At 47.4% G+C, this 24,935-nt stretch overlaps 2 protein-coding genes across 8 annotated transcripts in view; both read right to left on the reverse strand.

The window, feature by feature from the left end:
- Positions 1-8,187, reverse strand: part of KCNIP2 (potassium voltage-gated channel interacting protein 2) — a 20,336-nt gene extending 12,149 nt beyond the window's left edge. For 3 of the 4 annotated variants that reach the window (XM_020897826.2, XM_020897821.2, XM_020897817.2), the window contains exon 1: positions 7,808-8,187. In XM_020897826.2, coding sequence (XP_020753485.1) covers positions 7,808-7,880 — 73 coding nt within the window. In that variant the 5' untranslated portion in view covers positions 7,881-8,187. Of the gene's footprint in view, positions 1-3,898; positions 4,005-7,807 lie in introns of those variants that run through there. The other variant, XM_020897824.2, reaches the window with a different exon arrangement.
- Positions 8,188-9,891: 1,704 nt separating this feature from the next.
- ARMH3 (armadillo like helical domain containing 3) overlaps positions 9,892-24,935 on the reverse strand; it is a 174,786-nt gene continuing 159,742 nt past the window's right edge. For 3 of the 4 annotated variants that reach the window (XM_020897830.2, XM_020897832.2, XM_020897831.2), the window contains exons 25-26: positions 13,645-13,761; positions 9,892-11,505 (exon numbers count right to left, since the gene is read on the reverse strand). In XM_020897830.2, coding sequence (XP_020753489.1) covers positions 11,413-11,505; positions 13,645-13,761 — 210 coding nt within the window. In that variant the 3' untranslated portion in view covers positions 9,892-11,412. Of the gene's footprint in view, positions 11,506-13,644; positions 13,762-19,460; positions 20,089-24,935 lie in introns of those variants that run through there. The other variant, XM_020897833.2, reaches the window with a different exon arrangement.

Raw genomic sequence — 24,935 nt, forward strand, 5'->3', positions numbered from 1 at the left:
AGTCCAACTCTCACAGACCACTGGAAAAACCAAAGCCTTGACTAGATGGACCTTTGCTGGCAAAGTAATGTCTCTGCTTTTTATACACTATATAGGTTGGTCATAACTTTCCTTCCAAGGAGTAAGCATCTTTTAATTTCATGGCTGCAATCACCATCTGCAGCGAACTAAAATAGACTGGAATGGGTGAATTTAACTCAGATGACCATTATATCTACTACTGTGGGCAGGAATCCCTTAGAAGAAATGGTGTAGCCATCATGGTCAACAAGAGAGTCTGAAATGCAGTACTTGAATGCAACCTCAAAAACAACAGAATGATCTCTGTTCGTTTCCAAGGCAAACCATTCAATATCACAGTAATTCAAGCCTATGCCCCAACCAGTAACACTGAAGAAGCTGAAGTTGAATGGTCTGTGAAGGCCTACAAGACCTTTTACAACTAACACCCTAAAAAGATGTCCTTTTCATTATAGGGGACTGGAATGCAAAAATAGGAAGTCAAGAAACACGTGGAGTAACAGTCAAATTTGGCCTTGGAGTACGGAATGAAGCAGGGCAAAGGCTAATAGAGTTTTGCCAAGAGAACATGCTGGTCATAGCAAACACCCTCTTCCAACAACACAAGGGAAGACTCTACACATGGACATCACCAGATGGTCAACACCGAAATCAGATTGATTATATTCTTTGCAGTCAAAGATGGAGAAGCTCTATACAGTCAGCAAAAACAAGACCAGGAGCTGACTGTGGCTCAGATCATGAACTCCTTATTGCCAAATTCAGACTGAAATTGAAGAAAGTAGGGAAAACCACTAGACCATTCAGGTATGACCTAAATAAAATCCCTTATGATTATACAGTGGAAGTGAGAAATAGACTTAAGGGACTAGATCTGATAGACAGAGTACCTGATGAACTATGGATGGAGCTTTGTGACATTGTACAGGAGACGGGGATCAAGACCATCCCCATGGAATAGAAATTCAAAAAAGCAAAATGGCTGTCTGAGGAGGCCTTACAAATAGCTGTGAAAAGAAGAGAAGTGAAAAGCAAAGGAGAAAAGGAAAGATATTCCCATTTGAATGCAGAATTCCAAAGAATAGCAAGGAGAGAAAAGAAAGCCTTCCTCAGCGATCAATGCAAAGAAATAGAGGAAAACAACAGAATGGGAAAGACTAGAGATCTCTTCAAGAAAATTAGAGATACCAAGGGAACATTTCATGCAAAGATAGCCTCAATAAAGGACAGAAGTGGTATGAACCTAACAGAAGCAGAAGATATTAAGAAGAGGTGGCAAGAATACAAAGAACTGTACAAAAAAGATCTTCACAACCCAGATCATGACGATGGTGTGATCACTCACCTAGAGCCAGACATCCTGGAATGTGAAGTCAAGTGGGCCTTAGGAAGCATCACTACGAACAAAGCTACTGGAGGTGATGGAATTCCAGTTGAGCTACTTCAAATCCTGAAAGATGATGCTGTGAAAGTGCTGCACTCAATATGCCAGCAAATTTGGAAAACTCAGCAGTGGCCACAGGACTGGAAAAGGGCAGTTTTCATTCCAATCCCAAAGAAAGGCAATGCCAAAGAATGCTCAAACTACTGCACAATTGCACTCATCTCACACGTTAGTTCTTTAAGGATGGCGAAAAGGTCAGCAGTCTGCCTTAATAAAGGGCCCAACATTTACTGAGCATGCTTTTTGTTTTTGATACTTTATAGACATGTTATCTCATTTAGTTCTCATAACAGACCTACTAGTAGGGTCTATTATTACAGCTGACATGGTCAGATAGAGTAGAACTATACCCATTTTGCAGATGAAGGAACTGAAGCTCAAAGAGAAGTGACTTTCCCATGACAATACAGATGATAAAAGATCGACCAAGACTTGAACCAGAATCAGTGATCTGCCAGCTCCTTCAGTCTGTCTCTCCAACATGTATGGGGGTCAAGGAATCCTGAGTGACTGCAGCTTAGTTCCTATTGGGGAGCTATGAGTGAGAAGACCAAAAAGGGGGCGAATTCCATGAAGCCTTAGATGCCAAGCCAGACCATTTGAATTGAAAGAGGCAGCATAGCAGCATCTCCCTCCTCTCTGCTGCTGATTCACAGATGGACAACCATTCAGTCAGGTGCCCTGTCCATGGACTCTCCTCTTCCTTCTAATCCTTACCCTCACCCTTCAGAGACCCAAGTCCTAAATCACCCATGCCTCTGGTGGGAGGATCTAGTAGAAGTGAAAGAGCAAGTTGCTTTTCAGCCTGTCTCTTCCCCCTACTCAGAGACCTCTCAAGGCTCTGAGCCTTGTGAGAAACTTGCCCAGGTCTATCCTCCCCAGGCATCCCTCTGCCACTTGGCTCTTCATCCAGTGGAGTGAAGTCTTAATGGAAGCTCTTCAGGCAGAGTGAGGGCTGAAGGGAAATTATCTTGAAGCATTAGGTGAACTCTTCCTTAGGTCCCTCAAATCTCACCACAGAAATACCCCTATCACTGAGTCATTTACTTTACGAAGTTCAAACCCAGAGAAACACTGCCTTCTGAAGGGGGTCCATACTAGGTAACTGGCCCACTTTCCCATCTGTCCTTGCTCCCCTAGTGAAGGACCCTGCCAGTGAAGACCCTTCTTTCAGCCCTCCAGCCCCACTCCATCCCCAGCCAGGCTAGAACACAGCAGCCCCCAGCTGCATCAGGTGATTAATGACCTCCCTAGGCCTTGGGGCTATTTTAGGGCCTGGAAGTCATGCCTGCTATGATTGAGAGCTGGCTCTGCCTGGCTCCAGTCATCTGTCACTTGAGACAGGCCCAAGCAGGGGCTCGGAGGACACATGCTCCCCAAGAGACATCCAAGTATGACTCTGGCTCAGCCCCATGGCCCCTCCTTCTGGGAGCACATGGTAAGAAGAGGCCTGCTTATACTCAGGGGCTCAAGGGGATACCATGGTGAGAACCAGAGAACTACAGATCCCAGAATGCCATGGGCTAGGTTGTTTTGGTCTCCCCAGGCCAGGTGAGGAGGGGATGCTGGATGTTTTGGGCCCTACCCAGGCAGCTCTAAGGAAACCCACAGTGTGCATAATCTCAGCAGTGCCTCTATATGATACCCACAATCCACATGCCATATAAATTCCACAAATCCCACACCAAGGTACAACCTTGTGAAGTCTACACAACTAACTTACTGTGACTCAGGAACCCTTAACCCAACTCTAAAGCACAGAATTCCAGTATGTGCAGTCTTAGTGTTACAGAATCCAGGTGGATATGTAACCCCACGGATGCATGGCCCCAGTGATCACAACCCCAGTGATGTACAAACCCCCTTAATTCAGACTCCCAGAGATAGACAGAACAGTGACATGCAATTTTTATGCCACACAAGTCTATCCATCCCATCATGCATAAACTCACTAGCTGAGTTCATGTTGGTCCAGTCCTACCTCAGGATTTTTTTCTTTCTGCACACTGCCCCTAGTCATCTTAAGATCCCATTAAACTAAGCAGTTCAGTAAAGGTTTTGCCTTTTCCCCGCCTGCTGCAAGCTTCCTCCTTTTATCCCTATCCCCCTCCTTCTATCTCCCACATCCACCTGCTTGAGGTCCCCACCTCTGCTCTCATCGAGAAGCCTTGCCCCCTCCTCCACCATTGTGAGGAACCATGATACCGCTTGTCCTTTCCCCTTTGAAGACTCCTATGTCCCCACCTTCTCTTTAAGGGACCCTATCCCAAGCTCCACTTCTGTTGGGAGTGTTGTTCTTTAAACTCTTTTCTTTGAGGGATCTTGCCCCTTCCATCTCTGCGAGGGACCGTTTTCCTCCCCACCTCTGTAAGGCTATTTCACTTCTTTGCTTATTTTTTTCAGGGATCCAGCCCCTTCCTCCCTTCCTCATACCTGGAGACAGTGACCCAGTCACCAGCTGGTAGAGGGATCGTGCTGCCTGCCCCAGCGGGCTCCGGCACCTGCGGGGGCATCTGTTCATGGTCCTGCTGAGAGCACAGTGGCCAAGCTCCGCCCCCAAGGCTCGGGGCGTTCTGATCTCCGCCCCCAAGGAGTGGGCCCCTTGTGGGCGGCGCGGGAGGGCCAAACCCACAAGGACCAGAGTTTCAGGCAGTAGAGTCACGTTCCGCTTCCTGTCCTCTCCAGGTCATAAGAGGGGAACTCACCCTGGCTCCCATCGTCTGAAGCACCCGCCCCCAAAGTGCTCAGACTGGGGAGGGGCGGGAAAGGGGCAGCACGGACTCTCCCTCAGAGCCTTCTCTGGGAACATTTTCTGAATTTCCGGTGGGGAAGGGAGCACCCATGGTTTTTGAAAAAGGATCCAGAGAGCGAAAACATTATCTTTTATTGCTGCGTCGCCCCCTTCTCTTCCCATTTTTGACAGAGAAGGGGAAGGGTTAGAGGACTTAGTTGTCATGGCAACTTCCCACACTTCCATACTTCCTGGACCAATGGGCACGAGAGTAGGAGGGAAGAGGAGGAAATGACCAGTGTATTGGGGTGGCAGAGGGATGGCAGGGACATGCCCTTACTACCTCTGGCTTCTGGCTCTGAATGTCTGGCACAGAACTGTTCTGTGTCGCTATGTCCTGGTTCAGCGGGTTCACACACTCCCATTACATGCCGATTGTCAGCCAAATGCATCGAGGAAAAGCCCCCTTATCCGAAGTCCTGGCCCTGATCCCTTTCATAGACTCACCCCTATCTGGTTATAACCAAAGTAAACCCTTCCAGGGCCCACTAACACCTTCTAACAGAGCTTACGGGGATCCCACTCCTCCGACTGGGATTCCATATTTTTTAGCTGAAAATCCTACATTTAGGAGGCGAGAGTCACCTCTGAACTTCGTGGAACCAAATCTGGCCACATCCCCATCTGGAATCAGCTCTGCAGGCATGGTTTCACTAAGACCACACGGGGGCGCCCCAATCTCGGAACAATATTTATGGCCAGACAGAAGCGACTCCGATCTCAGACCAGGACCGAGTTCAGGCCTTGGCCAGCCAGGTCCCAACTCTCCCATCTTCTTCTTTCCTTGATTCCAGCTTGGACAGAACGACTGCTGATTACTGCCTTTTCTCACCTCGTCGCACTGCCAAACGGTCCTGACGGGCTGGTAAGACTGGAGGGGCTGAATGCGGGGCGGGGCTCAGACTGGTTTCTCCTCAAGTCTCTCAGATTTGTTTTGAGCCTGGTGTGCTAGTAAGGAAAGCGGCTGGGGCAACCCAGAATGCCCTGAGGTATGATTTTAGCGCCCCCTCCTCCGTGTCAGCCTGATAGGCTTGGATGACTGAAATCGAAGGTTACCCCCAGGTTCCATCCAAGGAATCCCGCCTGCACAAGTAACATTGGAAACCTGAATAGCAGTGCTGCACTTCCGCCTTTCACGTGCTTCAGCACCGCGGACAACGACTTCCCCTCGGGCTTCAGTTCAAGCGTCTCCAGACACCCAAGGCCTTAATACTGGCTTCCCAACCCCATTTATCTCCTGTTAAAGATAAGTCCTCCTTAGAAAGGAGAGCTCCTGGTAGTGTTTATTCCCACTTTCCAAGTCGTGTGGATGCTGACGTTGAACACAATTCTTGATGCTTGTCAACTTTTGAACTTTCTATAGGGAGGTAGAAAGTAGTATTTCCCATTTTACAGATGAGAGAAGTGAGGCCCAGAGAGCAAAAGTCAAACAGAGCTGGCATTCACACTTCCATTCCTTCATCTTCCAGTACAAGGGCTTCCCCACTTCTACCTAATCTCTGATTCAAACAGCCAAGTGGGGAGGGCATGATTCCACTGAAGGGGAAAGTGAAAGTGAAAGTCACTCAGTCGTGTCCGACTCTTTGCGACCCCATGGACTCTAAAGTCCATGGAACTCTCCAGGCCACAATACTGGAGTGGGTAGCCTTTCCCTTCTCCAGCGGATCATCCCAATCCAGGGATTGAACCCAGGTCTCCCTCATCACAGGCGGATTCTTTACCAGCTGAGCCACAAGGGAAGCCTAAGAATGCTGGAATGGGTAGCCTATCCCTGCTCCAGCGGATCTTCTCAACCCAGGAATCGAACCCGGGTCTCTTGCATTGCAGTCAGATTCTTTACCACTGAAGCCCAAGTGAAGCGGAAGAATCAATTAAAGCAAGAAGCAAATACTGACCGATGTGGTGCTAATAAGGGCCCTGGGGCACTTGCTACTCTCAAGGATCCTGAGTTGGTGAGAACAGAATTCAAAGCAGAGCTTGGCAGCTGGACCTCTGGAATCTACCCGGGTCTGAAGCTCATCTAGGTCACATGTGAGGCCTGCCTGAGTGGAAGAGCTCCCTCTTCTGGGAGTCTGGGCTTAGGGACTAGAACCTCTCCAGGGTCGGTGAGTCACACCTAGTCCTCTTGGCATCCCCAAGTCTTAACCTCACTCCTCTCAAGACAGGCACGGATGTTGGCCTCCCTTCACCTTCTCAGCTTGTCTTCAGACACAGGGGAGACAGTCTCCCTCCTCCTGTTCTCTCTTGGAGTTCTTGGGTTGGCTGCACAATGAGACAGAAACACATGTACATGGAAAATGTACACAAGGTGACACAGTCACCCACACAAACACATGGATCTGCCTACCAAACCCAGGAATACGCACAGGCACAGATGTACTGGCCTCACATATCTTCCCAGTGTGGGAGCGAGAGGATGCCTGGGCAGCAAAACGGTTTGGAAGATACTTACAAGAAGAGGCCACATGGCACTTCCCAGGCCTAGAGCTTCTATCTCTGGGTCTGGAGGGGAAGCAAGAGGGTGTGTTTTCCTCCAGGTTTGGGTGAAGTTTTGGGAGGGCTGTTGGGGGTTGAAGGAGCTTCAGTTGTTAAGAATGATCTCTAAATACTTTGGGTAGGGGCACTGACCCAGCATTAACCAGAGCCTCCCCACAGAAGCTGGGTGTCACTGCTGGAAGCCAGGCTGGGTAGATGGAAGTGAGTCCCTCCTTGGGTTCACTGGGCTGTTTGTGGAAAACATGGAGAACCAGTGGTGTGCACTAAGGACCCCTTTTTGCACCAAGAAGCCAGAGAGGCAGCAAGGGTAAGATATGTCATAGACACAGAGCCCCACTGCAGACATCACCACATGAAAGCACACAATCAGTATCAAACACCAATATACCCAGTCTCACAATTACAAAACACAACACAGCCCACTTTAACACATGCTTGTCCCAGGAGGTTCACAGTCACAAAGTCTTACAAACAGGCATACCACCATAAAGTGAAAACCTGACACATACTGGTAAGTCACATGGCATTTCACACAGAATCACACACCCAAAGCAGAGTTGCACACAGAACAGAGATACATGGCCAAAACAACTTCATTAGTACAATCTGGGTCCTACACAACCTCACTGAAACATCTGACAGGATCATACAATTGCACAATCACACGCAATCACACTAACTCAGGCTGTCACCAAGCCCAGGGCACATGGCAACCAGCTGTGGGAGGCGCACACACACACATATACACAGACACAGAATGACAGGCGCTCACGCACGTAACACCTCCCACTCTAGACCCCCTCCTAGCCTTGTGTCACGCATTCCCACACCTGCTGCCTCTGCCCACCTGCTCTCCCCTGAATCCCCATCCCTCGCGGGACCCAAGGTTTTGAACCTCAGTGTCCTGTTGCCCAGAACTGCTGGGAGGGTGCCTGGTAATGGGTCAGAGTGTGGGTAAGGGCCTGGCAGGGATCAGAGGAGCTTAAGGGTTAGGGGAGATGGAACCTACCCCCCCCCCCCCCCCCCCACCCGCGACCCCCAAGCCACCGACTCACCCGTGAGCTGGTCATAGGATCCGTCCAGGTCTCTTGAATCGGACAAACTCTCCTTACGGCTCTGGCCCCGCATGGCCCCCGGCGCCCCCCTCCCGTCCCCACCTGGGCCGTGGGAGGGGGCGCCGGGTGGCCGGGATAGGGAGCTCACACGGCGCCCCCTGGTGGCACAGCGCGCTCTCGGGGGCTGGGGTACGGAGAGTCCGGGCTGGGGCGAGGAGCCAGGGGATCTCCGGTGTCCAGGGCCCACCTGGGTGTACTGGGACAGGAGCGGCAGGCTTGGGCAGTGGGTGAGCGCAGAGCCGGAGGCAGAGCGGAGAAGAGCGCGGAGCTGGAGCCGAGCCGCCTCTCCTCTCCTCCCGCCCCCTCCCCGCGGCTGTCACCGCCACCTCCCCCCTTTGGCGCTGCCGGGATTGGCTCCCCCTCCCCCCCTCCCCCTCCTCTTTGCAGCTCGGGGGAGGCACCCGGTGAAAGGGTGAACAGAGAAGTGCGGGGAAGGAGACCAGCTCTCTGGCAACACTACCCCCTAAACCTGAATCCCCGGGTCTTGGGGGTGGAGGAGGGTGCAGGGCCAGCAAGGCCCCACTGTAAGGATTCCCCGGCCGATTCTCAGCACTCCTGATCCTACCCTCAGCACTGGCCGGGGTATGTCTGTGCCAGCTCCCTGTCAGCCCGTTTTCTCTGTGGTTCTCTGCCGATGTGTGAGTCTCTGTTGCCCCCACCATTGCCCTGCCCGCTTGAAGGGGGAATGGGGATGTAAAGGTCAACCAGCCTTTAAGGCAGGCTCATCTCAGGCCAATGGACTACAGTTTTCTCTCATAAGGACCCCTACCCTCACCCACTGCAAAACCCTGTCTCTGGGTCCTATTTGCTCTCAGGGTGCCTTCTTCCATGATCTAATGACCTCTGCTAGCCAACTGGGAAGAAAAAGAAAATAAAGACTGAACCAGGTCAATTTCTCAAGACTTTCTCGCTCTTTTGTTCCTTTTTTTCTCTTTCAACTTTCCTGCCCCCTGCTCTACTCTGTCACCTGCCCTGTCCTAGATTCCCTCTGATTTCCAGAGGATTTCGGAAATAATTAAGGGGTCTGGGGATGCAGGCAACGGTGAGAGGCAATGTCCTTGTTATGAGGCTCCTTCCCTTAGATTAGCTCCTTTTTCTGAAGCAAGGGGCAGGCATAGAGTTGGGCTATCTCCAGCTCCCAGTAATGGCGACTGAATGGCTGAGCCTACTTGTCGGATGTTCCCCACAATGCTTCCTGGGCTCCAACCCCATGAACCCCCCAAGTGTCATGAGAATTGGTGGGGGGCAATGTCTGATGTGTCTTCATGGTATGGTGGCAGTGTCCCAGGTAATCCTGCCTACCAATTGCTCCCCCAGAGGAGTAACCTGCTGAGACGGAAAGCTTCAGCTGAAGTGACCCCAGCACATTTAATCTTTTCAATTGGATTAATTTCCAAGCACTTGATTCAATTAACCCAGCAGGAATTGTGGTGGGAGTTCAGGCATGAGAAAGGGACAAGTAGCTGAAGGAAGGATTATTTTTGGGAGCAATGCCCTATTCCTGGCTTTCCCCTGACTCTGGAGGGTCTGCTACAGACCTGGTATAGACATGGGTGCATGGACAGGGCATGGGCAGCTCCTTTGGGGGTTAAATTCTAGGAAAAGATGGGACTCTTATGTGGAGTTCTGAGCATAGGCGTATTTAAATGGGCCAAGAGATGGGTCCTTAAAATGGAGGGCAAGAAGTGCTCTGTTTATTGCCCCACACCCTGAACCTGCCTTTATTCACTTCACAGGGAAGCCTGAAAGGAATCCAGAAGTAGCCCAAATAGGCTGGTTAGCCTCCTTAACACCACACGTGGAGGTAGAGGGATTCCCTTCTTCCTTCCACTCAAAAGGCAAGGAAGGCTCCAACTTCTGAACTGAACTGGCTTCCCCTAAGACTAGGAGGCTGAGGAACAGAGCCTATAAGGGGTTCCCTAGCCAGATGAGACCAGCACCTGGGAGATTACCTTAACTCTGTCATTGAAGAAGTTCTGAGTAACAGAGATTAAGGAGAAGTAGAAAAGACACTAGAAAGTCTGTCCCATACAAATCAATTTTTAATAACTTCAACTTGCCACCAGCTTCCAGCTCCTGCTCCTCTGAGGTTCATCAATGTGGAAAACCCTAAATGCCCCAGGCTGAACTATCCATCTAGTCATCAGAGATGACCCAGCCCCGATATCTTAAGAATCTACAATTATACGTGGCAGCACGATATGGATTCTCTGGAACTTGCTCAGTGTTGGAGCTGGAACTCTGGTTCCCAGGAAGGGCAAGTATCCCAAAGACACCTGAAGTGGAAGAGTAGCCTGGGAGGTCCCAGACCTGCTCTCCCAGCTGGATTCTGGCATTTACTTCCAGATTCTTCCTATGCTGCTTGCTCCCTGCCATCCTGAAGGCTTTAAAAAGTGCTTTAGAAAGGAAGGGGCTCAGAGGAGCAGCTACTTCAAAGGCAGCTGTGGGGCGGGGAAAGCCTACAGCAGTAGTCCCATGGAGGCTGTCCAGAGGCGGAAACACAGGCCAACTTCCCAAAGGTCGGCCTTTCCATGATGCTCACCTGGCTTGTTCCAGAGCCTGGCCCTGGCAAGCTCTCTCCCTTTCAGGCACCAGACCACCACAGGAACAGATTCCTCCCCAGAGGAAATTCTCAGGCAGGCTGGATGTAAACAACAGCCGGGTGAGGGGGTGGAACACGTGGAGGGGAGCTCAGTAGAGGCAAGAGAGGCTCCCAGAGGAGGGGGTGGCTAAGGAGGTGGGGAAGCTGCTGGAAAGGGAACCAGCAAAGTAGGCACCTGAGGGCTTCAGAAAACCTGTCAATGTTTATTTCACACACATACCCTAAAGACAGTTTAAACCAGATTGAAAATGAAAAGCTAAGATTGTGACCCTGTGGTGCTGAAGAGTCAATGGGCTGGAAGGCAGGGGAACACTCACAGGTACTCCTGGTGCCAAGAATCAAATGCAGAAAGTGGTGGTCAGACAGCAGAGGAGTCAGCTCTGGATTCAGAAAATAGAAAGAAGGTACCCCATAACTACCCCATCCAAGGCCTGAGCTAAGGGTCCTAATGACTGGACAAAGTGCCGGTGGGGGCATGGGACACAGATTTCAGGGCCGGCTCAGCCCCGGGCTCAAAGCAGAACTGGCTCCACCTACATCTGAGAGTTAGTTTGTTTTCAGAAGCCTAGGTGAGCCACTGACCCCATGGATGTGGGCATCACCCTGAGGTTTGCCCAATAGCTCCTGACAATTAGTAGCCATAACTTATAATCTCAATTGGAAATATGAAGGGTTGTCCAGAAAGCCCACCCCCAGAAATCCCCACATTTCTGAAGGTGTCTCCCTGTGCCCACTCATCCCTTCCCCAAATAAGATTATCCCTGGCTTGCCCATCCTGGCCCCTGCTGTCCAAGCTCCAGCGAAGTGTGGCCTCCACTGAGAGAACTTGGTGTCTGTGTTTTTCTCCAACCTTGGGAACAGGCCCTCGCCCCTGGCCTGCCCTCCAGCCCAGAAGCCTCGTGGGTAAGGGCAGTCAGTGGCTGCTCAGGTATGCGTGGCAGCTTCAGGAGATAGTGGAGAATTCCTTGAGCAGGACTTCCTGGCTGAGTGTGTGGAAGGCCAGGTTCCTCCGGACGTTGGTGCTAATGGATCGAACCTGGGAAAAGGTGAGGGGAGGTGGAAGGGCACAGGCAGAGAAAAAACAGGAGAAAGTCCATTACAAACAGTAGAGGGCAGTGCCTGAAGCACAAGGCCAAGATGCAGTGCTAGAAATTTCTCTCAGGAAATGAACTCTTAGCATCTATCATCCCTGCAGGTAAGTGAGCGAACAGTTCTGTGATGGCAGGAAGAAAAGAGAGGCTGAGAGAAAGAATTCGAGTGGCTGTGAGAAGAACATCTGAGCACCTGATGAGGCAGAGACAAGCAGAGGCAGCGAAGGAGCGCCGAGGTCAGGCCTCTGGCCTTGCCTTGGCCAGGCTGAGGGGGACTGGTCCAGTCAGTGGTCTAGTGGAGGAGGAGAAACTGAAGCCAGAGAACTCCTGCTCTGGAGCTCCCTCTCTGTGGGCGTTTTTTTGCTCTTCGCAACCTCCTTCTGTATTTATCTACTTTTCTGGTTGTAAAGGACATTTGGAGATGCAGCCCTTGTCTGGCATGGACGGCAGGAGCACAACCCAAAGAGGCCAACAGCCAGCAAGTCCCAGCTGTGGGAGGAGGACCTAGTTTCTCAGCTCCTGGGCCAGCACTCTCCATACCCCAAAGTGCCTGCCTGCTTTAGAGGAAAGTCTGGTTGTATTCTCACAACCTTCCCTCCACTGATGGCTTTCTACCCCGAGACTGAGAACCCTGCAGGAAGTCCTGTCTGTGTCAGCAGGGGAAAGGGGTCGGAGGGCCGAACTCCCTGCTCTGAGTGGGTTCTAAGAGTAACCAGCAGATGGATTCATTCATTGGAAACAGATGTGAACACTGACCTAGAGACAAAGTGGGGGAGGAAGGGGACAAAGAACGTGTATCTGTCTTAGGCCCCAAAGCCCAGGAAGCTTTTCTTCCGTCTCTGCTGTGCTATGGGAAACATAATGAAGTCATCAGGCAGTAAGCAGAGGAAAGGCCAGCATGGCAAAGAGCAGGCTGCCCAAGTTCATTAGCTCCAAATCTAACCAGACCCTCTGAGCTCCCCTATGCCAGTGGTACAGCTATGCGGAGACACAAGTAAGGTGCAGACTAGTGCCTCAAAGCCTCAAGACAGCTTTTGATGTTTCTCCTCTTCAGTCCTCTTCATCTCCTAGTAACTTAATCTCTTAAGACCTGACCCCTAGATCAACTTGAATATTTGCCGACCGCCCCATAAAAGTACTATATTCTGCTATCTCCTTACCCTAGTGGCTTCCCTGCTGCCCACTATCTCAGCTCAGAGTATATATGCCTCACCCTGGGGAAGGCCCAAATCCCAGGAATGGCATGTCAGGGTCAGAGCTGGGCTGGGTTTAGCACAAGACAGATGACCTAAAGCTAGCACCTTCATCACGGACTAGGCATGGGTAAGTAAAAAGCTGGGCTGATGCAAATTCTTCCCTGGCAATGGGAGGTCTGAGGACATGGGAAGTGGGTACAGAGGCCTGTGTGCCCCGGTCTCAGACCCCAGCCCCAGACTGGGCTTTCCCTGAGGGCAATTTCTAAGTGCAGGGCAGGAAAAGGGACCACTAATAGGGTGGTCCAGTTCTGTGGAGATGTCAACTGGGAGGTGGAGGAGGAGACAGAACAAGCGTTCACTGGCTTCAGATGGCCAAGGGAGGGGCTGCAGAAAGCTGAGTGACTGGAAAGTGGGAATGAGGGTAGGGAGTAAAGACTGGAGATCTAGATTGGAAGGGCACTCAGACCAGGACCCAGTTAGGAATTTAGCAAAGTGGTTACATAAGGAGGAGAAGAATCAATTACTCCCATTAGTTGTTCTGAGGATAGGATAAGGAGTAATGAGCCAGAGCTGCCACTGGGAATGCACATCAAACTCCAGGCCTAGCTGAAGCTGCACAGAGCTATCTCCATGGCTGCAGAGGAGAGGTGGGCACTGCTGCCTCAAGCTTCTCACCCTTCCCAGCCTGGCACAAATACTCTGGTGAGTATCTTTGTCTCTTACCATCTGGTCCTTCCTGGACTGCTGTGGGACAGAAGTAGCAAACCCAATTCAATCAGGCCCCTCCAATCTTATTTCATCAGCCTGTACCCACCTGTAGAGTAGAACCCAGTGGCGGGGAAGGGCCGTCCACAAACACAGGCAGAGACAGAGGCAAGGCTCACTCACCAGCTCTTTGAAGAAGGCGGCTTCCTTGTGCTGCTCCGAGTAGCGCTCGTACTGGTCCAGGCCATCCTGCAGCTTCAGTGTGAGTGTGTCATAGTTGGCTCGCACTACCTCTAGCACCTGGGGACGTCAAGAATCAGCGGGGCTTAGGCCACACAAACCCTAGGTCACTTGGCCTCCACACCTCTCCTGCTGCTCTACTGGGCTGGATTCAGTATGGGACAACACACCCAAGAGACTGTGTCACTATTTGTCACTACTTATTACTGAAAAAAGGCTGGCCATGGCAATTCCTCAGGTTTCTGGAACCACTTTTTAAAAAAATTTGTATTGAAATATAGTTGATTTACAATGGTGTGTCAGTTTCAGGTGTACAGCAAAGTGAATCAGTTACACATACACATAAAATATACAGGGAATTTCCCAGTGGTCCAGTGTTTAGAATTCCATGCTTTCACTGTGAGGGGCATGGGTTCAATCCCTAATGGGGAATTAAGATCCTACAAGCCATGTGGCATGGCCAAAATACATACATACATACATATATCTATGTGTGTATTTTTTTTTTACATTCTCTTGCATTATGGGTACTATAAGATACTAAGTAGAGTTCCCTAGCTGTACAGTAGCTGGGACCACTTTCTAATTTCTTCCATCCCCTGCATTTCGTGACCAGTCCAGCCTGGTTTTCAGGGCCGTTTACTGTGGGTATGGTAAAGGAGATGAGAAGAGGGGACAGAACAGTGTCTGAGCCCCTCAGTATCCCTGACACCACAGACGCATTCTCAGCTGTATTGCGCAGCTTTCTCTGGCCAGGCTGTCACAGTTGCTGAGTAAGACTTTGCCAATATCTTTCCTTTTCCCTTTCTGGGAACCACATTTCTTTAGTCCCGGGATGTTCTTCAGTACCATCTGCCACTTGTTTTCATCTCTCAATGCCAACTCAGTCTTCTTATCCATTGCCTGGATGGAACTTTTGAGCATCCCAGCATTGGAGTGTAAGAGACATTTATAGACTAAGCTAGAGTTTATCTCATCCTCTTCTATTCTGAGGAGGGGTCCCTCCCTACTATGTCTCTGTGGTGGACTCGGACTTCCGCTAACTCCAGGAACCTTGGATCTCTGTGGTTCCAGAAGGAAAGGATTACCAAAGCCAGTTCTGATATAAGTCTGGCTTATTAGACCATGAATCAAAGGCAAGGACAGTTAGTTAGATCACAAATATTCAGAGGTGACCGAGCCCAGGCTCCTGCTACTCCCTGTAACAAAAACTATTTCGGATATATCATGTCCACTATTAGCAAGATCAGATTAGTATTTAGAGTGTAATACTACCTTGCCAGCTTGAAGATAATTATATTTGGGTTATACAATGATTAGTTGCAATCAGAAGATGTAGATCTTCTCCATTAACTTAAAAGAAGTGAGCTAGGTAGAAAGGAGAGACCAGGAGAGTGACTCTGACAATCTGGCCAACAGCTGTTCTGCAATTTGGTCTGACCTGGGAGGGAAGTGTATGATGTCATGGAGAGCTCCCAGCTCAGCCAGGAGTCTTGCGAGGAATGAGTATGATAAGGGAGGCTGAGCTCTAACAGAAGGCAGGGCTGAAGGGAGTAAGCTAGAGTCAAGACTGATCAGAGGGGTTGAGAATGCATTCCTGAGGGGTACAAAGGTGCCTCTGGGCTGTTCCCTTCATCAATTCAGTCTTATTTCAGGGCAGACTGCACCTGGTGGCAAATATATCTGCCTGCCAAGAATTCCTGAGGAGAGGGTAGGGATGGAGAATAAAGACTTGTGTTCCTGAGTTTGGGAAGGACAATCATGTCAAAGCTCTGGTCCAGACTCGGGCTCTTTTCCTCCAGACATCCCAGTCTTCAAGGTCACTTTGCCAAACTATGTCCCACAGACTCTAGTAGAGACTGGTTTCTTCGCTTCTATTTGTTAGTTCTGTTGGCAGGAGGACCACAACTGAGCGATGCTAGTCACCCAAGAAGTCATCTGGCTCTCTCACATATGACAGGTGTGCTCATGGCTGAAACTTCTACAGCCAAGGTCTTCTCTCGGAAGTAGAGGACTCCAGCCCACAAAAAGGCAAAGTTCCAAAAAAAGGTAAGATGGAATCAGCCCCCAGGAATCAGGCAGAATAAAATAATACCTGCTTTTCTAATCCCTGAACTCCGGGCAGTTTCAGCAATAGCTATGACCCAGTAACCTGGACTCAGCCTTTACTAAGGGGAGTCAGGTACCAAAGGACAAATACCATGCTGAAGCCAACTTCTGAGAAGAAGAAAGAGCATGTCAAGAGATGCTATGTCCTGAGAGCCTCAGGCAAGGCCACCTTGATCATTCTCTCTTTTTGCCAGGGCAGAGTGGAAGGTATAAGATATCACTCAGCACAGGGATTTTTCCTTTCCCAATAAAGCTGGCTTTTGCTGGAACGGCTTAGTTCAGTTTCTTACATGGAGTGAAAGCAGAAATGGCCCCTGAGCTATCAGCTCCTTGGAAGGAAACCAGAGGCCTGGCTGGACTTACAGCATGATCTCAGCTCTCCCCTTGTCCAGACACTGCCTAGGGTCACCTTCTCCTTCTCTGGCCCTTTCTTGTGTTCACCTAACTCCTGTTATTTCCTGTCCATATCACTTCTCTTTCAAGAGAAGAAAACATTCTAAACTCAGGTCTGGGTCCCAGCCCTTTTGAACTCCAGAACACTAGCAACTCCCTCCTAGTCTGGGACGTTCCTTTCTGTAACTACGGACTTTAGGAACATGTCCCATTTGGGCCTCACCCTCAACACTGGCCTGAGATGTGGTGAAGGCGGTAGTTACACAGAGAACAATTTACCAGAGCCCTTGTGCCTAAAGGCCTTAGGCTTTATCATAATTTGCCGTCTCAATTTCTGGCTTCCTGGCAACTTCAAAGGCCCTTCCTAGATGGACATTTCTCCCTAATCCATCAGGTATAGTATATACCCTAACAGAGCCACCTTTGTTTACCAGTTGTTGGGCTTGTGAGCTTCCTAGAACCTTGTCCACCTCAGTTCAATGTAGCTCTAAAGGCAGTAAGTCACCTATCTGCCACATGCTCTCTAAGGAGTCCTTATTCCCCTACCTGTGATGCTTAGTCCATGGGAACCTGGGTCCTGGCAAAAAGGTCTGATAGAAAACTGAATTGGGAGTTTCACTCTTACTGTGGAATCTCAGACAATTACCTAACCTTTTTGAGGTGGAACTTCAAGAGGGGTTCTCTCTGAAAGGTGGAAGTTGAACTCACTTTCCAAACATTACATGGGAATAAAAGTTCTGAGTTCCTGAAAATAACATACAACTGATGGAAACATTATCGTCCCAATGGCTATACAGCAACCTGGATAGTTCCTGGACTGTCTTCAGAGCCCAGGAAGTGCCTACTCCTATTTCAAACTGTCCCCAAAGATCTTATGTGCATAAATGACTCTTCACCACGAAGGAACATCTTCTGGATTTAAGTGGAAGGCACAAATGACCTCAGTTTCAAAGATCTCATTAGATATCTTGAAACACTCTGTCTCAGGTGAGGGAAGAATAAATTAGTGAGGGAGAGGACCTAAACTCCTTCCCTGAGGTCTCTGGAGAAGACATAGGCTTTGAGGTTAGGAAGACCTGAATTTTACTCCTAGATCAACCACAGGTAGCTCTGTAAACTTATACACACTACTTAATCTCTGAGCCTCAGTTTTCTTATTTGTAAAAGGATAACACTCTTCCTCATAGAGCTGATGTGAGGATGAAATGAGATAAGATTGTCCAATGCCTGGCACATTAATAACAAGCAATGAAAGGTTACTAATTTTATGATGAAAGCCTCCTCTGGTGACAACAGGCCATTTGGTAGTTCTGCTTATCCCCAGGTAGTTCTAACCATAAACCAGGAGCTGGGGCCTTACACATCTCCATTAGCTTGTGGCACATTCTGGTGAAGAGTACTCTCTATACAATACAAAAGCAGGCTTCCCATAATGACCCCATGTCCTGAGTGTAACTGACAATGCATCAACCAGAAGTCAGAGAATGGCCAGTACCCACTGCCAACCTTAGTAATCTTAGTAGTTCAGGCAGATACAGGTTATACTAAAGAAAAGCTGAGCAGAGGCCTGGCCTCGCATGATACAAGTTGGGAGGCTCTTGGCCACATCAGGGAGCAACAAGATCCCAGAGCAAAAATTTAGTTCAAAATTGTTGATGAGGTTTCAGGCGCGCGCGCGCACACACACACACACACACACACACACACACACACACACAAAAACACCCTCTTCCTCTAGCACACATAATAGGCATTCCCAAAAGACTATTCAGTACCCTGTGCCCCACCTTTATATTTTTTAGCAAGACCTTTGAAATGGGAAATAAGTCTTGCCTGAAGATAGCAGCAAAGGAGGATTGCCAAGCTAGAAAAGTTCCTGGCAATGGCTATCTAGTCTTGATGTAAGAGGGCTTTACCTTGTGCCTGAAAAACTGCCTGGTCTCTGCTGGGACAGTTTGAAATAGGAGTAGGTACTTCCTGGGCTCTGAAGACAGTCCAGAGATTCAGTCCAAATCTCCGCTGGACTGAATTCCTGGGAGAATGAGAATGAGGGGACAACTAAGTAACAGGATGTGACCTGACAGCAAATCTGCGTTCATTATCTTCTCCTCAGTTTGAAACGACATCTAAAGTATATACCCTATTTGGGGAAAGTACAGAAGTCTGACACTAGCCCACTCTAGCCAGGGCAACATGTATGGCCTTCCTTAGAGACCAGGCTGCCAAATGAGGATGAAACCACAAGATACCAGTAGAGAAACCTACTGAGAAGTCTTATAGAATAGGAAATAAACATGGAACCTATCAAGACTGCAGTGGGGTGTAACAGAAAGAGGCTATGGAATCAGCAAAGTCTGGGTTCAAATCTTGACACCTTAATTTATTAGTTAGTTATATAACCTTGACCTGTCTGAGCTTTAGTTTGTCTGTAAAATAGTTACCATTATAATATTTTCTTACAATACTATGAAGATAAGTGATAATATATAAATAAACATTAATATCTAAGTGATAGGATCTAGCAAGGGTGCTAAATGAATGAAGGCTATTGAGATGGAAACAAGAAAACTGGAAAAAGTAAGTATCTGATATATTCAAATTAAGACAAATCAGGTGGTTAAATGGTGGCCAGGAGGGTCTGGAAATAGCAAGAATACCTGAGGATTGTGACATGAAAGGCAACCATAACTCTTTCTACCAAAGTGTTACCACTGAGAGAAAATCATAATAATAATAGTTCTGGAAGAAACCTTTGAAATCACCCAAATACTGAGTACATGGCCCTCATGTCACAGATGAACAAACAGACATCTTGAAAGACTGTACACTGCCCCAAGACACAAAGCTGGAATTATACAGCAAAGTCCCCTGACTCCCCATCCAGTGCTCCTCCTGCACTAGCAGGCTAGTCTAACCTGGGGGTACATTGTTGAGTTTACAGGCTAAGTGATGTTTCAGAGAATAAAAATTCAAGGATCTCAAACTCACTGCTAAGAAGTGGGAAGCATGACATGTGCAAAGCTGAGAATGTAACCTGGTGAAGGCCTGGTTTGATGTTTGAGCTTTAATGACTACCATGTCCTCAGGGCTCCACATCTTGTCAGTTTGCAACCACAGCAGCTGAAGGCCCTGCTCAGCAGTTGAAGACCCTGTTGATAATGTAAACCACCAACAAAACTTTACAGACTACCCCAAATTCATTATTAGCAAAGTCTGGCTTTGGTTGCTACTCTAATTACTCAATGCTCATTTAGAAGTTTAAAATTCAAAGGTCTTCAATGTTTTTTATTATTATCATTTTATTTATTGTTTGCCGCACTGCACAACTTGTGGGATCTTAGTTCCCCAACCAGGGACTGAACCCAGGCTCTTGGCAGTGAGAGTACAAACTCCTAACCCCTAGACTGCCAGGGAATTACTGATCTTTAGAGTTTAATTGGGCTTTTTTGGCTGCAGCCACCAGACAGTTTCCAGGCTTGGGGTGGGGTGTTAAAAGGATACAGCGAATCCCTCTACAATGAATGATCATACTCTAAGACCAATTTTCCATTCTTCCAAAAAGACTGTAACCACTCTGTTTTCATTTTCATGCAGTCCTGCTTTAACTCTGCTGAACCCCTAATCATAGAAAATAGCTGGATTCTTAGCACCCTGAAGGAAGGGACCCAGTGCAACATTACAGATTTTCCACAATCCCCAACACAGTCTTGAGGAACAGTAAACATTCAACATGCTTGTGGACTAATTGAGTAACATTCAGGTCTCTCATCAAGGTCACATCATAGGGGAATTCCCTGGTGGTCTAGTGGTTAGGATTCAGCATTCATTGCCGTGGCCTGGGTTCAATCCCTGGTCAGGGAACTGAGATCCCATTAGCCACAAAGCCTGGCAAAAAGAAAAAAGAGAAAGTCACATGATAAAATTAGAATTAGACAGTACACCCTGCCAGTGCACTGTTCACAGTGCTCTGACATGCTTCTAAACCCCAAGTCCTACCTTTAAGGAGCTAACAAGCAATGAGGAATCAAGATAAGCCACCCTTGAAGGGCACACTTACATATACAGCACAGAAACAGTTGAGCCAATACAACTATAAGTGGTTTGGAGTCAGCTAGCTGACTGATCAATGAATGGGCAGTCTGATTGAAACAGTATACCTTTTAAGACAGGGAAAATTAAGAAATCCAAAGTCTCTTCTCTTTTGCCTACAACATAATCCTAACTCAGCTAATTCAGCCTGCAAAATTCTCACCAGTGTGGCAAGGCCCCGGGACAGCAGCTCAGGAGAGCCATTAGTTGAGCCATTAGGTCTGTGACTCTGGCCCTGACAGCTTAGGCTCCATTCAGGGTATATTATTTGAAGGGTAGATTATTCAGGCTCTGCCCTGATGCTGAAAAAATAAATCCTGCACAAAAGATGAGCAAAAGGTTGAAAGGGTGGGAAAGGATTTCACTTTACTCTCCACACAATCCATAGTTCCAATTTTTTTGGAAATCAGGTTTGATCCATTCTGAGATGTCCCTTTGAGGTTCGTTCAATTTAGCAATGTTCAGCTGCACAATCCAGCTAAGTTGTGCATTGTACTCATTAGATAACTGTCCAAAATAATCTAAGCAGACAAACAAAGTGATCTTTGAATAGCCAGGTTCAAAGTCTTGCTGAGCTATATTTAGCACTTATTTGCATAAGTAACTAACAGGTTTGCATCTCAGAAGACAAGGAGAAGAAACAATTAGATCCATGAACTCCAAGGCTAACTAGTACCCAGAGAAAACTGTTAGCTTCCTTCAGATGCCATCTACTTAAGCTCTTATTCAGGACAATGCTTGGTTCACATTGAGATGGACATAGCCTAAAAGAGTCATGGTTTCCAAGCAGACAGTTAACTATCTGACAAAATATCAGCCATCCAAGAGCTCTCATGTTTCAATTCTTGCTGTTCTGAGAGACTTGAGGATAGCACCTTTGTAAATGATCAATGTTAAAGGTTGGACCTGGGCCCAAGAATAGAAGGAAAATATGGTGAAAGGGAAGAGAAATCTTTTAGTGTATTATCTTTAAAAATACATGAAAATGCTCACTATAACATCCTGTTTCCAAAATCCATTCAAGACTCTTCTCTCATAATGGAAAAAAAAAGAGGAAGGAAGGAAGAAGGAAAATGAAGTAAAATGGACAATGCATATGAATAGTTAATTCAAGTGGCAGTTCTCTGAAAAGTAAATGAAATTTTAAAAATTTAGCTGGGTAGGTTAACTCAGGGTATACTCTAATATTTTGAAGTAGTTCAAGACTTCCACTTTCATTTATAATGGAATAATGGTGGCTTCCCTGGTGGCTCAGATGGTAAAGTGTCTGCCTGCAATGTGGGAGACCTGGGTTCAGTCCCTGGATTGGGAAGATCCCCTGGAGAAGGAAATGGCAACCCACTCCAGTACTCTTGCCTGGAAAATTACATGGACTGAGGAGCCTGGTAGGCTACAGTCCATGGGCTCACAAAGAGTCGGACATGACTGAGCGACTTCACGACTTCACAGAAGAAATAATTTTTTTCATACACTGTATAAAATGCAGTGCAGGACAGGAATCCTGAGAGAAAGAAAATATAAGGTGAGCACAAAAATCTTGCTGGGCTAAGGAAACACATTAAAGTTTGGAAAGGCAGAGGGGCTGGCATTTGTGAGGCAGGTTACCAGAAAGGAAGCAGTTCAGCAAAGAAAAGGGTTTTAGAAATTTATGTACAGTTCCCACTGAATCTGTTGCTGAACAATAAGAATCACACTTTTAGCGTAAAATTCAACCAGTTTCCACAGAAAAATGACTGAGGATCTGTAAGCTGAACAATTCCCAGAGCTCACACAGGATTGGGAGTTGTATGAATTTTGATCAACCAGAATGAAAAGTACCTGTTGAATGTGTAGGGCACTCAAAGGAGGCACCAGAACACTAACACCTTAACAGGAGAACTAAACTTGGGGACTTCCCTGGTGGCTCAGATGATAAAGAGTCTGCCTGCAATGTAGGACACGCAGGGTTCAATCCCTGGGTCAGGAAGATCCCCTGGAGAAGAGAATGGCAACACACTCCAGTACTCTTGCCTGGGAAATCCCATGGACAGAGGAGTCCATGGGGTTGCACAGAATCAGACACGACTGAGCGATTAACACACACACACACACACAAACAGAATTAAAAGTCATTCTAAACCTATCTTAATAAAGATAAGGAGTTTCATACATGGTGGTCAAAAGGTACAAACTTCCAATTATAAGATAAATAAGTACTGGGGGGTGTAACATACTACATGATGACTACAGTTAACACTGCTCCTTAGTATATTTGGGCTTCCCAGGTGGCACTAGTGGTAAAGAGCCCTGCTTGCCAATGAAGGAGACTTTAGAGACACAGGTTTGATCCTGGGTTGGGAAGATCTCCTGGAGTAGGGCATGGCAACCCACTCCAGTATTCTTGCCAGGAGAATCCCATCAACAGGGGAGCCTGGTGGGCTACCATCCACAGGGTCACAAAGAGTCGGACACAACTGAAATGACTTAGTGCAGCACACATGGTATATTTAGAAGTTACTGAGACAGTAGATCCTGAGTTGTCATCACAAGGACCACCCCACCCTCCTGCTGCCTTTGCATCTATAGGATGTGACTGATGTTAACTAGAGTTACTTAAATAACTTAAGTAACTTAAGTTATTAAGTGGTAAACTTAAATAGTGGTATATGTCAGTTATAGCTCAATAACACTGGAAAAGAAAGATCACTACATTCCAATTCATTTTTTTCTTCTGGAAAAAAAAAAGAAGTTTCAAAAGGATATTGTTGTTCTGTTGCTAAGTTGTATCCAATGCTGTGACTCCATGGACTGCAGCACACCAGGCTCCTCCTGTCCTCCACTATCTCCCAGAGCTTGCTCTAATTCATGTCTATTGAGATGGTGATACTATCTAACCATCTCATCCTCTGTCGCCCCCTTCTCCTTTTGCCTTTAATCTTTCCCAGCATCAGGGTCTTTTCCAATGAGTTGGCTCTCTGCATTAGGTGGCCAAAGTTTTGAGCTTCAGCTTCAGCAACAGTTCTTCCCACAAATATTCAGGGTTTATTTCCTTTAGGATTGACTTGGTGTGATCTCCCTTCAGTTCAAGGGGCTCTTAAGAGTCTTCTCCAGGACCAAAATTCAAAAGCATAAATTCTTCGGTGTTCAGCTCTCTTTATGGTTTATGGTCCAACTCTCAGATCTGTACATGACTCCTGGAAAAACCATAGTTTTGACTATATGAACCTTTGTCAACAAAGTGATATCTCTGCTTTTTAATACGCTGTCCAAGGTTTGTCATAGCTTTCCTTCCAAGGAGCAAGTCTTTTAATTTCATGGCTGCAGTCACCATCTGCTGTGACTTTGGAGCACAAGAAAATAAAGTCTGTCACTGCTTCCACTTTTTCCCCTTTTATTTTCCATGAAGTGACGGGATCAGATAATCTTAGGTTGCTTAATGTTGAGTTTTAAGCCAGCCTTTTCACTCTCCTCTTTCCTCATCAAGAGGTTCTTTAGTTCCTCTTCACTTTCTGCCATTAGAGTGGTGTCATCTGCATATCTGAGGTTGTTGATATTTCTCCCAGCAATCTTGATTCCAGCTTGTGATTCATCCCGACCAGCATTTTGCATGATGTACTCGACACAGACATTAAATAAACAGGGTGACAATATACAGCCTGTCAGACTCCTTTCTCAATTCTGAACCAGTCAGTTGTTCCATGTGAGGTTCTAACTGTTGCTTCTTGACCTGTGAACAGGTATCTCAGGAGGCAGGTAAGATGGTCTGGTATTCCCATCTCTTATGAATTTTTCACAGTTTGTTGTGATCCACACAGTCAAAGGCTTCCGTGTAGTCAGTGAAGCAGAAATAGATGTTTTTCGGGAACTCCACTGTGTTCTCCACGATTCAACAAATGTTGGCAATTTGATGTTGGTTCCTCTGCTGCTTCAAAACCCAGCTTGTAACATCTGGAAGTTCTTGGTTCACATACTGTTGAAGTCTATCTTGAAGGATTTTGAGCATAACCTTGCTAGCATGTGAAATGAGCACAACTGTATGGTAGTGTACACATCCTTTGGCATTGCCTTTCTTTGGGATTGGAATGAAAACTGACCTTTTCCAGTTCTATGGCCATGGCTGAGTTTTCCAAATTTGCTAATATAACTGAGTGCAGCACTTTAACAGCATCATCTTTTAGAATTTTAAAATAGATCAGCTGGAATTCTGTCACCTCTGCTGGCTTTGCTCGTAGTAATGCTTCCTAAGGCCCCTTTGATTTGTCTGGCTCTTGGTGAGTGATTATATGGGTCATTAAAACCTTTTTGTATAGTTCTTATACAAAGAACTTCTTAATCTCTTCTGCTTCTTTTAGGTCCTTACCATTTCCTTTATTGTGCCCATCCTTGCATGAAATGTTCCCTTGATATCTCCAATTTTCATTTTCTTTTTCTTTTTTTAAAATTTATTTGGCTGTACCAGGTCTTAGTTGCAGCATGTAGGATCTACTTCCCTGACCAGGGATCATACCAGGGTCCCCTGCATTGGGAGCTCGGAATCCTAGCCCTGGACCACCAGGGAAGTCCCTGTCCAAGTTTCTTAAAGAGATCTCTAGTCTTACCCATGCTATTGTTTTCCTCTATTTCTTTGCACTGTTCATTTAATAAAGCCTTTGTATCTCTCCTTG

Source organism: Odocoileus virginianus, chromosome 7 (genome assembly GCF_023699985.2).
Source record: "Odocoileus virginianus isolate 20LAN1187 ecotype Illinois chromosome 7, Ovbor_1.2, whole genome shotgun sequence".
NCBI lineage: Eukaryota > Metazoa > Chordata > Mammalia > Artiodactyla > Cervidae > Odocoileus > Odocoileus virginianus.